Raw genomic sequence first — 14,902 nt, forward strand, 5'->3', positions numbered from 1 at the left:
TGACAGTTACTATTTCTTTGACAGCAATGCCTCCTTTCCGAGGAAGAACTGACATGCAGCACGAGAAATTTCCATCAACCACAGAGACTGTTCAGTCCATTCTGTCCCTGTCAATTTTCAAGATTTACCCAAATTCTATTAAATAATTGAATTAAAAAAATTACTCCAAAAAGAGAGGAGAGGAACTGCACCGGATAGCTATTTTGTTGTTTAGAATAGAATTTTCCTCCACACAAATCCGATCAATGAGTTCAGCATTTCTTCTTCCACTCATGGGAGACAGAAACTTTCTCCTATGCTCTTTTCAAATTAAAATTTAGAGTTGTTTGGAAGAGCTGAATACCTCTATCAACAGACCCTGAAACAGGGTAGGATGGGAGGCAAAGATGGGAAGAAAGTAAACCTCCAGGCATTATGGGTATCCCGTGGTGAGACACAGGAGCTGAAACTAGCCAGGAGGAAAAATTAAGTAACAAAGGAGAACGATGTTCCTCTTCTGAAATTTGTGTTAGTTCATCTGGCTGAAAGATGCTTCTTTAGGGAAAGGAAATCAATGCATGAAAGTCTTCATTAAAAATGTTAATGCTGTCTATATGACACATCTGCAAATACTCATGTATGTTTTGACATTTGTCCTCCCCAGAACACTGAAACGTAACCACCAAAACAGAATTTGATCCATTGTATAATTTACTCATTATCATCTAACTTAAGAAAAGGAAAAGGTATTCCAGTGCTTCAGACTTGAGTCCCCAAGGCAGGACACAGTGTCAGGACCTCAGTTAACATTACAGACACCCATATTCACTGGAACTACCCCATCTTGAGAAGCGCTGAAGAACACTGTCCTGGCTTTTGTATGTACTTACACTGAGGCTGAAAGGGTAAGAAAGTATCTATGGAAGGCAACCTTGTGTTTTAAGGGTTGGTGCTCATGGTAACAAGCTTAGATAAACCAGATTCAGGTTTGGCCTTCCTCTTATTTTCCAAATGGAACTTTATGGTAGTTGAAAAGAAAAATCAGAGGCACAGAATATATGCTCTAGTAACTGTTGTTCTTCATTTCTGTGAGATATCTATCTAAATACCTATGTACATAGATATATATAGCTCCTCAATTACATTTCAATCAGACATGAATACATCCATCTGCTGTGACCTAATTTTAAGAGTATTTGAAAAATAATTAGGCCAAGGGCCATTTGAAGCTGTTAATTGGTTAGCTAATCCACTCATGGATTATCCTGATGAAGAGTAGGTGATCTTAACACAAAGAATCTGCATGACTTTGACATTTACAAATGAATTTCTTTAGCTAACCTATCATACAGCCATTGCATTGCATGATCTGACCAGTATATTTAGGAAATTCTGAAATACCTGAAAAGCCAATCAGCTGTCTCATTTCTCTGTTAAAATGACACTGTAAAGCCTTTTTGACTTATCTGTATGCACTGATAATTAAATCCCCATTTTTTTTTTTCTGCTAGGCCATTATAGCTACTCAGCAGGACATATATTTGTTTAAAATCCAATAAATTATTTGGAGTATAAAGGTACTTATTACTCAGTATGACTGCGGGTGGCAGAACACAGGCTAAAGGGAATTATATGTTTAATTCAGGTTATATGCTTAAATCAAGTTACAGAATTACTTATATGTGATCCATCTTTCAAAACGAGATGCGAAGTTTTCACATAACTTGTTATAACAACATAAGAAATTCACTCACCCTAATTGCAAAATCCATAAATGAAGAAACATGACACCCTACAGCTCCCCTTATTCTGTATAAGAATACATTTCACTGAGTAAACAGCGAGAAACTGTTACTTCAGCTTTAGAGGAAAATGAAACAACGGGGTCTTCTAACCTAAGCTATTTCTCCACAACAGCCACGCAGCACGATATTCAAGCTGAATTCAATTCCTACAAAAAGACAAATGAAGTAGCTCTCTAACACCTGGAATCTGACAACAGCAGAGCTAGTCAGCCAGCTTATGAAAAGCTAACATTGGAAACAGAGACCATTAGCTTGCATGAACTCTTGGAAGCTTTGCATTGCAACTCTGTATTGATTGAAAATGTATTTAAGAAAAGGGGAAAAAAACATAACAAGAGTAAAAAACCATAAAGACACCTATTATATGCTAGCCAATACATTCAGCGCTTGACAACATAAATCTTCATAACAAAAATATGTCATCTTAGTATTTATTTCCAAATCTGAGCTGCGTAAAGAATAAAACACACACTATAAGGTTACTGCACAACATTAAAAGAAAATATTCTAGACATATACATTCAGGACTCAAAATCATCAGGAAAAATTGCCTAGCCTTTTTTTTGTGCCTGCCAACATACAAAATACAGAACATACACACATCTTCGCTGTGTGCAATGGATTCCTCTAATAAACCAGTGCAGCTTAAGAGCACTTGCTTCAACAACAGTCCACTACAGAGATAGCTTTTCTGGGTTGCTCATTTTTAAAAACAGACCTGCAGAGCTGTATCAGCATTTAAATTGTTTTACACGGTCCTATATTCTTTCAAGAGAAGATAGCCAAATGCAATTCTGAGAACAAGTACGCTATAATTCTACAGTATCAGGTGTTCATCTGTGTCTTGGGCAAAGGAAGTTATTCCTCCTGAAACAACTTTTTAAATTAGAATTTAAAAAAATCTGAAGTCAATAAAGCTGAAAGGGTAGTTTTACATGATCTCAACAGGGGAAACAGGTGATTAGATTTTATACTGATTACGTGTGCTGAAGAAGAGGGAAAGAAAATTAACATCTAAAGATTAATGAACAGTTTGTAGTAAGTGTTGCTTGTAGGGACACCATAAACTCATTTTCCTACCCCAAACTTCTCCATTAATTTGATTGTTAAAGATCACAGCAAAATTACGTTTATTGTGAAAAGGACAACATATGTAAACTCAGTTAATTTTTGGAAGAAAAGATCATCAGATTACTGTAATTTATTAGCGAACTAGAAAAGGCACAACACAAAATGTAGCAGATTTTTAAAATTAAGCCTGTATCACACTTTCCAATCATCAGTCACTAGAACACAGTAACTTTGACAGGCAGACGCAATACCATAGGTAAAGTCTTTGAAAGGAAATGTAACATTAGGAAAACAGAATAAGATAGTGCAGTATCTTCTAAAATATCAGATTATCAGAAAACAAATAGAATTTCTATAGCAGTCAGTAGTCTGTTCACAGTGGTGAAATACCAAATTTACAACAAAGCCAAATTGCTTTAGCATATATGTCAATGCCTAGAAAAGTGGAAAACAAATTATCTCAACTTGTAAGAAAAGATATCACACGGACAACTAAGACTTAATATGTCTAATTTAAGGGCACAAACCCTTTTATTTAAAAGCTAAAGAAGAAAACTTCCTACATTGTCTATTTTCATGAAAAGGCATCAAACCATATTTATAAGTAGTTTTACCTTTTTCAACCTTACAGAGAACAACTCTCATACACCAAAAAACACTCCCTCTTTTTGGTACATGACTTTATGAAGATTTGTATTCTCTTTTTTTGACAATAAACTAATATCCTAGAAGATTATTTTCTTGATACACAGAAAGAGAACACTTGAACAGAACTAATCATTTCATACCTCCTGCGGATTCACTGAGGCTCTGAGCAGCAGAAAATCCATTCATAAGCCATCAATAAATTATTGATGCAGATTACACTGCAGTCTCTACTCATCAAAAGCTTCTATTTCTGTAAGCGATGGCGATGTTCTTACACAACTAAATAACTGCACATCTACATACTGAAGACGTCAGAGTTGAGGTTGACTGGTTTTACTTATCGTGACTTCAGTGGCCACATCTGTAGTAGCTCAGGGGGGATCCTGTTCTCCCACTATTGCAATGCAAAGGATCAATACTTTTCATTCCTGAACATTTTGAATTGCATAGAGGAATGCCTGTGACAGACACTCTGCAGAGGAGATGGGGGGCTGCAATTTTTGCATTTCCTACAGCTCATCTATGGCTGAGATAGCATGAAGCCAGAAAACATCTCAGAGAAATTTCTGCTTAACAACTGCTTATTATTTACACTCACATCATAACGATAAATAGATGTTCTAGAAGTTATCAATCTTAATCTCATTACACAAAATGTTCTTATTTTTCTTGTTCTGAAAACAATGATGAGTCTGAAGCTGTTTCTTAATTCCCTCAACTTTAATTACTGTTCCATACCCACGCATTTGGGCATCAGCTAAGGACAGTGCAAATGGACTCCCCCATGGAGCAACCACTGCTGGATTATCTAATTTTATGAAGATAATATAAATTAATTTTTAACTCTTTTAATTTTTTTTTTCTACTGAACAAGTTTGATTTAGCAAGACATAATACTACAACATACTTAGAATAAGAGCTAGCTGGGGTCATCCAGCCGCTACCTTGCAGAACCTGTTGGTAAATCACAGAATTACGGAGTGGTTGAGGTTGGAAGGGGCCTCTGGAGGTCATCTGGTCCAACCCCCCTGCTCAAGCAGGGCCACCTAGAGCCAAGGTGCCCAGGACCATGTCAAGACAGCTTTTGACTATCTCAAAAATCAAGGAGTATAATGTATACCAAACTTTAAAGAAAAGGTACTGACACAGGAAAATGAAAATTGTGCCTTCCTGAACGAAGGCAATGTGCTGCCTGGAACACAGACGTTCTTTCCACAATTAATTTTTCTTAAAGGGACTACCAAGACAGAGAGGCTTTTGTTTGCTATCAGAGCAATTACAAGCACAACTCATGATGGCAGATAATAATTTCAGAGGGTTCCTGTTGCCACTTGCTCTTTTTGGCTACATGACTTAAAGCCAATCCAACCCCAGCAGAACAGAGGTGGCAGCTTTCACAGGTCTTGAGTTCACACTATGTGTTCTCCACAGTATTTTTCCAGTTCTCTTTAGTTGCCTAAATTAAGATTTCAGATGAGAATAAATTACACGTAAATCTTTTTTTTCCTTTTTTTAAGCTCATGTATTAAAGACTGTAAGTGTATTTTAATAAAAGCTGAGATCAGATAATACCATATGACACCAAAAACTTGATGTATATATTAATCCAAATGCCTTTAGCATGTAAAACCTAGCGCTTCATTTATACTAGCAGAAACTACTATAAGAAGTGAGTCACTGAATTTTACATCTCCCTAGTCAGAACCTAAGCTTTTAGGAAACTTTCTACTAGAAGTCTCTCCACAATCAAAAAAAAAAAAAAAAAAAAGCCATAAATCAAAGTTGCATTGGAAACAAAAAGATAAATACTGTAGTTCTGTAATATAGTCTACACAAAAATAGTAATTTCAAGGAGAAGAAATCACTGTCATTAAAATTTAAAAAGCAGCTTGACAGTAAGACTTAATTCCAAATAGATGCAAACCTAAATGTTTAAATGACAGGTAAAGGACATTTTACTCCAGCAAAACCATTCCTTGTGTGCAATTAGTTACTAATTTGATGATAAGAGAAGTAAAATTAATCTTTTTTTCTTTGATCACATCAAAGGAGCCAACAGTCTAAAGTCCATGATACTTTCTTCTGACATTTTCATGCAGGAGAGATGGGAGCTTATATTTATCTATGACTCTCATCAGTGCTAAGAAGGATTTTATAGTCTTAACAGGGCACATGATCTTGCCTGAGTCTTCACTAAAGCTTTAGATTTTTTTTCTTCCTTCTGTGGAATCTTCTTGGTCCAAGAGATTTTGTAATTTAAAGCAAGATATTATCAGTTTCCATGAAAATCTTTTTCCTGATTCAATGAAATTTGTTTTACAGACCCACAATTTAATCTACCAAATTCAACTTCAGATTTTTGTGTAGAACCACTGGCAGTTCCTTTCCACATCACTCACGAGAGATGGCAAAAGTAGTATCAGCAAGGTTCATAAAATGATGAGGCTTTCCAGGGTTCACGCATTTAGGAGCAACACAGATACTTGACTCTGTGTTACATTTATCTGGAGGACATCAAAGTTTCTAAGAAAGTCAGCTGGTATGTGTTTTATTTCTATACAGATCTCTCACAGATTTTCACCTTTCTAGTAGCATGATGAATGCATGCTCAAGGTGAAAGCAATAAAACCTTAAAGTTTAATATTAGGCAAGGTAATGCTGTTGTTTGTTCTGTAACATGTAGCCGCTGCCCTGGGTGCACAAAATGGAGACAACCATCCCAGAAGGGTAAACAAAATCTATGATTTCTCTCCTGAAACTTACTCTTGTAGGAAAGGAGTGTCTGGGAAATCCTGGTAGATGAAAGTTCTTCCTTAACACGGAAAAGCATAAAGATGCTTGATAAGAGCAGTCCTAGAGAGAGGTTCTGCAGAGCCTACACCAAATTACCCATTTCAGAAAGAGCCCAATAACCCCACAATTAATGTGATGAGGATGCTGCGTTGCATCAAAAAGGGCATCACCAGCAGAGATAAAGAAGTCATTATCCCTCTTTACTCAGCGCTGGTCAGGCCACACCTGGAATACTGTGTACAGTTCTGGTCCCCGTTATACAAAAAAGATGTGGACAGGCTGGAGGGGGTCCAGAGAAGGGCCACCAAGATGATCAAGGGTTTGGGAAGCCTGCCGTGTGAGAACAGGCTGAGAGAGCTGGGTTTGTTCAGCCTCGAGAAAAGGAGGCTTAGAGGTGATCTCATCACCATGTACCAGTACTTAAAGGGGAGCTGCAAAGAAGATGGAGACTCCTTTTTTACAAGGAGTCACATGGTGAGGACAAGGAGTAACGGGTACAAGTTACTCCCAGGGACATTCCAGTTGGACACAAGAGGTAAATTTTTCACAATGAGAACAGTCAATCATTGGAATAATCTCCCCAGGGAAGTGGTTGACTCTGCTATGCTGAACACGTTTAAGACTCAGCTGGACATGGTGCTGGGCCATCTCATCTAGATTGTGCTAGAAAGGTTGGACCAGATGATCCTTGAGGTCCCTTCCAACCTGGTATTCTATGATTCTATTCTATGAAAAAGGATTTATAACCTCCCTAAGCAACTGAAACCTTAAGGTCAGGCTGACCCTTGTGATGTGAATCAGTGGTAGAGTGAGTAAATACAGATGTCAGAAAGGATGTTTAAGGAAAAGTACTCTTTTTTGTGTCTTCTATCTCCTCTCATCATCTTGAAGTATAAGACATAAAATGTGAGATTTTAAAATTACTCCTGCTAATAGCTCATTGCCTCTAAGGCAAATATTCCCTGCTTGAATGTCATTGAACATATGCAGTGTTAGATCAGCAGAACTCCTTATACTGTTTCATCAAGACAGTAAAAAAAAAAAAACAAACCCCAAAACAAAAAAAAACCCAAAAAACTCCGCCCAAACAAACAACAAAAATCACCAAAGAAAACCCCCCACCATAATCAAACAATCAACAACCAAAACCAAACCAGATTTAATGGCATCTTTAGTTCTTTTGTGTTCCTGTTTGTTTACAAAAGGGGTGAAGTATTCTTCAAAAAAAGACACCTACTTGAGTTACATTGAATAACAAACTGTACTACACTATATCACAGTCTTTTTCCCCCCTATTTACCTCACAAGCTATTGAAAGTAAACATTTCTGGAATACCTTCATAATTTTGGCACTTAAATACCATTTAAAAAAACAGGTTTTGAAAAATGGCAATTGGATTCATAGATCAGAGTACTTCTGAAATTCAGTCTAATTATTTTTGTCTGTTATTTATTCACTACTTTTATTTATTACATAACACTACATTTTAGTAAAGATCTTTATTTTATTAATTTTAAAGCTCTTACAGTTTTTTCCACTCCAGCAGTTTCTTCTCTGGTTACATCTTCATTATAGCCACCAACAAGGATATTTTATAGCTAAGGATATACCTCTCTGCTCCAGAACAGATACTATTTGGTTGCAACACCCATTCCATATTGGCATTATTATATATACATGTACATTACTTGTTTTATAGCTAATTATATGAAGTGACAGTTGATATGGGCAACTTCAAGAACTCATGATGTCATTGTCAGCCATTTTCTGACAGATTCACTACCTCACTAGAAACTCAGAACCTCAGGATATGCAGCTGACAAGTGCAACCTCATTTCCAGAGAGACTAGTTGAAGTGGAACTGGAGAGTCTGCAACCCAAATTCCAAGGACTAATGAGGTACCATCTGTCAGACACATTTCTGAAAGGGCAGAGAATGTCCACCTTCATCTGACACTGAATTGCCTCCACATTTTTCATGAAGCAAGCATTAATATTATTCCTTTCCGTTACAAGGTAATCAACTAAAATGCATGCTTTGAATGTTCCATTTCTTGAGATCTGTAATTCAGGTATATGAGCACCATCAAAAGTACGGTATTTAGAAATACTTTCCTGTTGGCAGGCCTAACGGTACCAATGGTAGCTAGCTAGGAAATCTGCAACACCCAGGGCTATCAAAGATGAAGTGCACATTCTAGCATATTTCCTAATAAAATACATCTATACCAATAAGCTACTGACTGCATTTCTCCCCACAAAATATCTAAAAGCTTAGCAGGGAACTGTTTTGGGTTTTTTTGTAAACTTGCTCTTATTTTGTTTTGCAATCCAAAAGTGTGCACTAATTATGTCGTAATCCTTGTTTAAAAGCCCTATAAAGTTTACCAAGGTATTATATAGACTGAGTTCTTCACAAAGTATTTCAAAATACTACCCAGGAAATAGAAATTTCTGATTTTTCTATATTCAGGAATTATTTTTGTAGAACTGCATCATTTTTGTAGAACTGCTCATCATTTCCTACTTCAATCTCTCTCTAAAAACCTGTCACCATAAACAGTACTTTACAGAGCCTACAGAAGTTTGTCTAGACTAGACAAAAAAGGCACTTTTTTCTTCCTAATGATGCATCAACTAGCATGCTGTAACTAATACATGCTTCAGCCCTGTCATCACCCCACACATCATGCTTATACAACGTTCTCCTGAGCTATCTGAATTTATGTTCAAGTACTGTTCTGCTTGACCACACCTCACTGGAGAACAACTTTTCAGAGACACAGAAAGCCAGAAATACTGTAGTATTTTGTGAAATGGGATTTGCAAAAATGATAGTCTATTTTATCCCGAAGGAGCGGGTGGCTGCTCCAAGCGGGGAAGACGGCAGGAAAGTTAACACGAAGCTGAAAGTAGCAGGTCACAAAAGCAGTATTTCGCAAAGAAGTGATGGACGTCTAGGAGAGGTAGGATAAATGAAAACAGCAACAGAAAAGTCATGAGATAGAGCTATCCAAGTATCAGGAATGCAAGTACAAGACATCTGAAGACAAAAAGCTATGGGAGAAAGTGAGAGCGAAAGTATTACAGACTGTGTTGTTAAAGGGCAAAATATCAAAGATGTACATTTTTATTAGCACTATTTAAAAAACAGTGATTATGGAAAGAGACAGGGTGATGCAGCTAAGAAGGTGAAGACAGAGAGGTAAAGATTAGGAACGAAGCTGAAAAAGGAGGCAGTTCAATTGAAACTGAGTCTTCTAGACATATTCAGTCTTTATTTCAACTTATAAATTTAAAGTTCATGTCATAAAAAGCAGGCAGATAATTTGATATTATTTCAGCTTTTGAATTGTTTTCAATTGGTTTGTTGTCTTGAAGTCTGTTTTTTAGCTTGCATGTGAAAAAAAATATTATTTTCTAAACCAAATGTTTATAGGTGAAAAAGAAATACATGTGCTTAGCAGGAGTGCCAAAGGAGAAAACCAAAAAGCCTTTACTATGTAAAATGTTTCTTGGCTAACGAGTGATATTCAAACAAGCACCTTTGAACTTTTTCCCCTCACACAGTACCTCATGTTTAGGGAAATCTCTCCAGAAATGACAGCAAAATATTACTCTCTTCTTGAGCATGGTTTAACATCAGTACGCTCTGACTTCTACTTCCTCTTATATTGAGCAATGCGATTGCATTAGATTCTTGTATCTCCTCCTCAACCTGTCAGCTTGTGTGCCACCTACCATAATGGGTCTTTGTTCAAACAGTCAGAACAAATTAAACTTCAGAAACAGGAGTTTTAAAACATGAGAAATCAGGTTATAAACACAAAGTATGGAAACATAACACATTCTTACCTATGCAGCTGTAAATACTCTCTGGGCCTGTTTAAAAGGTGAAGGAATCTGTCAACGATTTTGTTTTTCCCAACACCCTGCAGTAAATGAATATAATATTAAGACATAATATAGATGTACACATTTAAGAGTTGTAAACAAAGAAAAGGTAACTTTCCAAAACTGTTAAAATACTCTCCCTATTCCTTTATAGGCAAATACAATTTCAATCCACACCAAAGAATTCTGAACACAATTTAATGATATATATTTTATTTTACACACACACATATATATTTGCAAAATACTCATCTGTCTTACTAGTAGGAATAACCAGAAATATGATTGTGTCCCTAGCGTTACGTCACACATGCCAATGCATCCTTTTAACTAACACCAGTTTTTTCCAGCACTTTTATTTCACAAAGGTATTGAGAGGCTGTGAATGCTAGGAAGTTGGCTCGCACTTAATAGGAAAAGGCAATTCTTGGTGGTCATAGGAAACATCCTGCAACTGTCACGTGGAATTAGAGCATTGCCTTGGTAGTATTCACCAATCCCATTCCACTGGAGTTACCAAAAAAGGCCCAGATGGAATCAGAATTGGGCTGGAGATCAAACTGATCTCTAAGTCTCCTATTGCAGGATGTCTGCATTAGCAAGCTGTGCAGAACGATGACAGTGGATTTATAAAGTCAATCAGGTGTTGCTAACACCCTGGTATGTCCTGTACAAGCTGTTCAGCAGCTGGTACTTCAACCCAGGCCTAGCCTGGTCCCATGGAAGGAATTAGCACAGGGCATTAATTAGGTGTGCTGCTGGAGAACATCCTCCACTTTAGTCTCATCGTAAGAGAATCCAGGCCATATGTCCCTTGACACATATCAAACTGCAGTAACGAGATTCCTTTCAAAAGTACAGTCCTGATCAGGTCTAAAATGCTAATGTAGATGCAGATCAAGATGACAGTTCAGATGCAGAAATCCTTATCCCTCCTGCAAGGACGTGGCTGCAGACTTGGGAGCTCAGAATGACAGTGAGACTGCCAAGGGTTGCAAAGGAAAAAGAAAAAGAAATAGTAGAAAGAAAAGTTCAATTGTAACCCAGTCAAAAGCTGTTTGATAAGATACTGTCCCTCTGCTGAGATTCTCACTCTGACTGCATGAATGCATCTAGTAGTCCACACCAGTGTAAAGCAAAGCAGATAAATATAACCCACAGAAAGATTAAAGAGATTAGATTAAACCAACTTGAGACCCGCTAATCTGTTTCACTTGGCATTGAAACAGAATAGGAGTATTCAGAGCTGCAAGTTATGACATTTATGACTAAGTTCTAGCTGAAAGATGGTAACTGCCAGCTGCAGAACTGCAAACTGTTTAAGTTTCTCAAAATGAGACCACAGTCTCTCATCTGACTACATTTATGAGAATGGAGAATCGTGCACATATGTGTAGTAGTTGAAATCATGGAAGGAGAGTTCTCACCACAAGAACAGAATCAAAAAAATACCTCAGAGCTGACAAAAATAGAACTACCTAGATTCTACTGCAGACTCGACTCCAACACAGGAAAGCCAACTCAAGTTAGTGCTCTGCCGCACGCCCCCTCACGAACCTTCTTCCATCTGATTCTTCAGAAGAATCTACAGCTTTACACACAGGTGTAGTAAGAAGCTGCACCACACTTAGTATCGATCACCAGTCATTTCTGAAAACTGTCACTGGAAACACAGTTCTCCACTGCTTTGAAGCAGGGGATGAAATTGTGCTAACGGATTCTTCCAGGAACAAAAAGAACATACCCATTTGGGGGGAAATATGCAACTTCAGAAATTGCATTAGAAACATCAAAAGTAACCAGAAACAGGGTAGGAATCCTCTAGTAGTGCACACAGACAGTTTTACTCCCATGTTTCCTACTACTTGCAGTCAGATACTTGAAATCATAAATGGGTGAATAAACAGGAATACTCCTAATGTCAAGCACAAAACACCCATGCTGAAAGCAGCTTCCTTTACTTTTCCTATGAGAGCTAAAGACGACTGGGCAGATGTCAGCACGCAGTTTTCTGTAACAACCCCAAGCAGATTGCATATCCTTTTCTCTGCAGAGTGGGACTCCAGCCAGCTGTGGCAAGTACAGAGATGAAGAAATAGATCAACATATTGAATCAATGTAAAACATACTTAATATCAAACAAAATGGTTACTGTAATTTAAAAAAAATTGGCTTTCATGTGCATTAACGGAAAGCACATGTGGTTTGTATGTTTATGATAGATTCTTAAAATTATGCCTGAAAAGAATATTTTCCCAACTATAAAATAACACCACTAGATTTTTTTCCTCCCTCTCCCGTTCCAACAGAAAGAGGACCAAATAGCTCGTTTTGCATATTTTTCTCCATGCTGTTATCACTCAGAGGACAGAAGCATGGTGGAGGACCACTGTGGAGGAATGGAGAGAGCAGTTACCAAAGTAACCCAGTGAAGTCAATGGGAGCTGTGCCATGACCACATTTGCCCCTTCTTCATTTGTATTTCTGCATCTCACCAGACTCCCTGCACACCTCCTTCTATTTCATTTTAAGTACACCTCAATTTCAGAATGTGATACATTTTTTAAAACGTGCATGCAGTATTCAAAAGCCAAAAGGCATTCCCAACAGATTTTAGCTATTATAAACACGTTAACATTGCCCAACTTCTAGACTGAACTGCTTCAGAGAGTACATTATGTGCCTTCATAGAGGCTGTGGTGTACCACATAAAATCCTCGGCTGGCAACAGTAGCTGGAGCAAAGTTCAAGTCAAAGCTCTTTGATTCTATCCCTTCACATTCCTACTTCATGACAAGTTACCACTTCTCTTTGTCTCAGTTCCTCCATTGAGGAGGCACGATATAACAGAAAGGAAGGAAGAGACCAAACCTATTCAGAAGGCTCTTTAGCACCATTAAAAAACTGCAAAAAAGAGCTCGGATGAGTTCCTTCCTTAAGTACTATTCATTGATGTAAGGCCAAGAAAAGTAGGTTTATTCCAAGTTCTTCTGACCTTCATGGGAGAAAGAATATGCCTGGTAGTCTTCTTCAGGTGAACAAGAAATGTGGAAAATGCTAACCCATTTTGGAAAAAAGCCCTCTGACCTGAGTTACCGGCACCTCAGAAACAAGCAATGACAAAAATGGCAACAAAGTCACCCTTCTTTCCCCTGAGTCTATACCCAGTGGCCGAGGATCAAGCTGGATCTTGTGGACACCCACATAGCTAGCAGACAACTATTTAAGCAGAAAGAATCTGAACTGCCTTTCATATGAACATACTAAAAGACCGAGTTGAACTTGGACCAGATTCAGAACGTAATCTCATGTAATATGCAATTATTGCAGCCTAAGGTAACATTCAGAGGACAAACCAGCTCACCATTAACGCTTGCTGCATGGTATTTATATACGCACTATTGCAGTTACTTAATTTAACAGTGCAGTTACTTAATTTAACAGAAATATAAACATATGCTAATTGGAGAGAAAAGAACATCTGTGTTGGTGCTTCAGCTGAACTGAATAAAAATATTTCAGAAAGCAAATATTAGACAATTTTTATTCCGTCAGACATACGGGACAACTGAAATAGAAAAATGGGAAGTAAATATCTGCACTAATGAATAACAAAAAGGAAATTATGCAATTAGAAAGCAAAATAATTTCTTAGTTAAAAATTCTCCTAACTGACATTGTAAACACTTGTTACCAAGGATAGAATGACTTAATCTTCTAGCAGTAACTGCAGTTTCAAATATAAACAAGGTTGTTAAAGGTCTCAGGAGGCATTTTGCAATTCAGGATGCAGCTCTTAACAGTAGTGGGATAAATTTCTCCCCTGCACAGCCCAACTAAAGTCAATAAAGTTATAGTCCAAAAGAACTGGACCCACGTTTTTGAAATTAATAGTTTGCCTCTTAGAAAAAAACACTATTGGAAAAAAAAAATCTAAACCATGCTGCCTCATTTTTATTTTCTTTTAAATGATTTGCAGGTCATATTGAAGCAGTTACAGAGGTTGCCATGTTGTACTCTTCAGTACTGCCCTTCAGCTGAGACACTGCCAATCACACCTTTTCCATTTCAGCACACAGCCATCCTGCATAGCAGAGCACCTGTTTCATTACAACAGAACGAGACAAATTTTGAAACTGGTGAAAAAAGCAGTTTATCACTTTAGGAAATTTTATGATTAATTTAAAATTGTATTATTACAGAATGAAAGACAATCTTGACTTGCCATTAAATTTTAGTATACAGAACCCTCATGTCAGAGTTCTCGGTTTGTGACTTCATAGAAAGACTTATATTGATAGCATCATTTATCACAGAAATTTATGGCTGAACAATGAAAATGAAGAAAATGAAAACACTTTTGCTAATGTACCGTTTCTAACACTGGGTCTGGCACTGAACCACCTTCCAAGCCCACAGCTTGCCTGCTCCTGCCAACAAAACATTCGCAAGAATGCATGCATTTTGATTGAGGCTGCTATTTTTACACCAGAGGATATATTTCTGATTTAAAAAAAACCCTACTGTTATCACCAGAGCAACAAGCAGCACCTATACATAACTCTCTCAGACACTCCAGGTGTTATTTAGCTCATCACTCCCTGCTTGGAACAAGTGTGAATAATGCAGTGTAAGAATTGCAGAAGGTGTGTCACCAGGAGACACTAGACATTGCTACCAGAGGACCACTGCAACAGACCCTATCGCTGCT

General features: G+C 37.5%; 1 protein-coding gene across 1 annotated transcript in view; it reads right to left on the reverse strand.

The window, feature by feature from the left end:
• Positions 1–14,902, reverse strand: part of VWA8 (von Willebrand factor A domain containing 8) — a 199,800-nt gene that overhangs the window by 97,680 nt on the left and 87,218 nt on the right. The window contains exon 21 of the mRNA XM_087759030.1: positions 10,153–10,229. Within this exon, the coding sequence (XP_087615156.1) occupies positions 10,153–10,229 (77 nt within the window). The remainder of the gene's footprint in view (positions 1–10,152; positions 10,230–14,902) is intronic.

The sequence above is a fragment of the Nipponia nippon genome, unplaced genomic scaffold (genome assembly GCF_047370975.1).
Source record: "Nipponia nippon isolate SJK-2023a ecotype South Korea unplaced genomic scaffold, ASM4737097v1 scaffold_2, whole genome shotgun sequence".
NCBI classification, from domain to species: Eukaryota; Metazoa; Chordata; class Aves; order Pelecaniformes; family Threskiornithidae; genus Nipponia; species Nipponia nippon.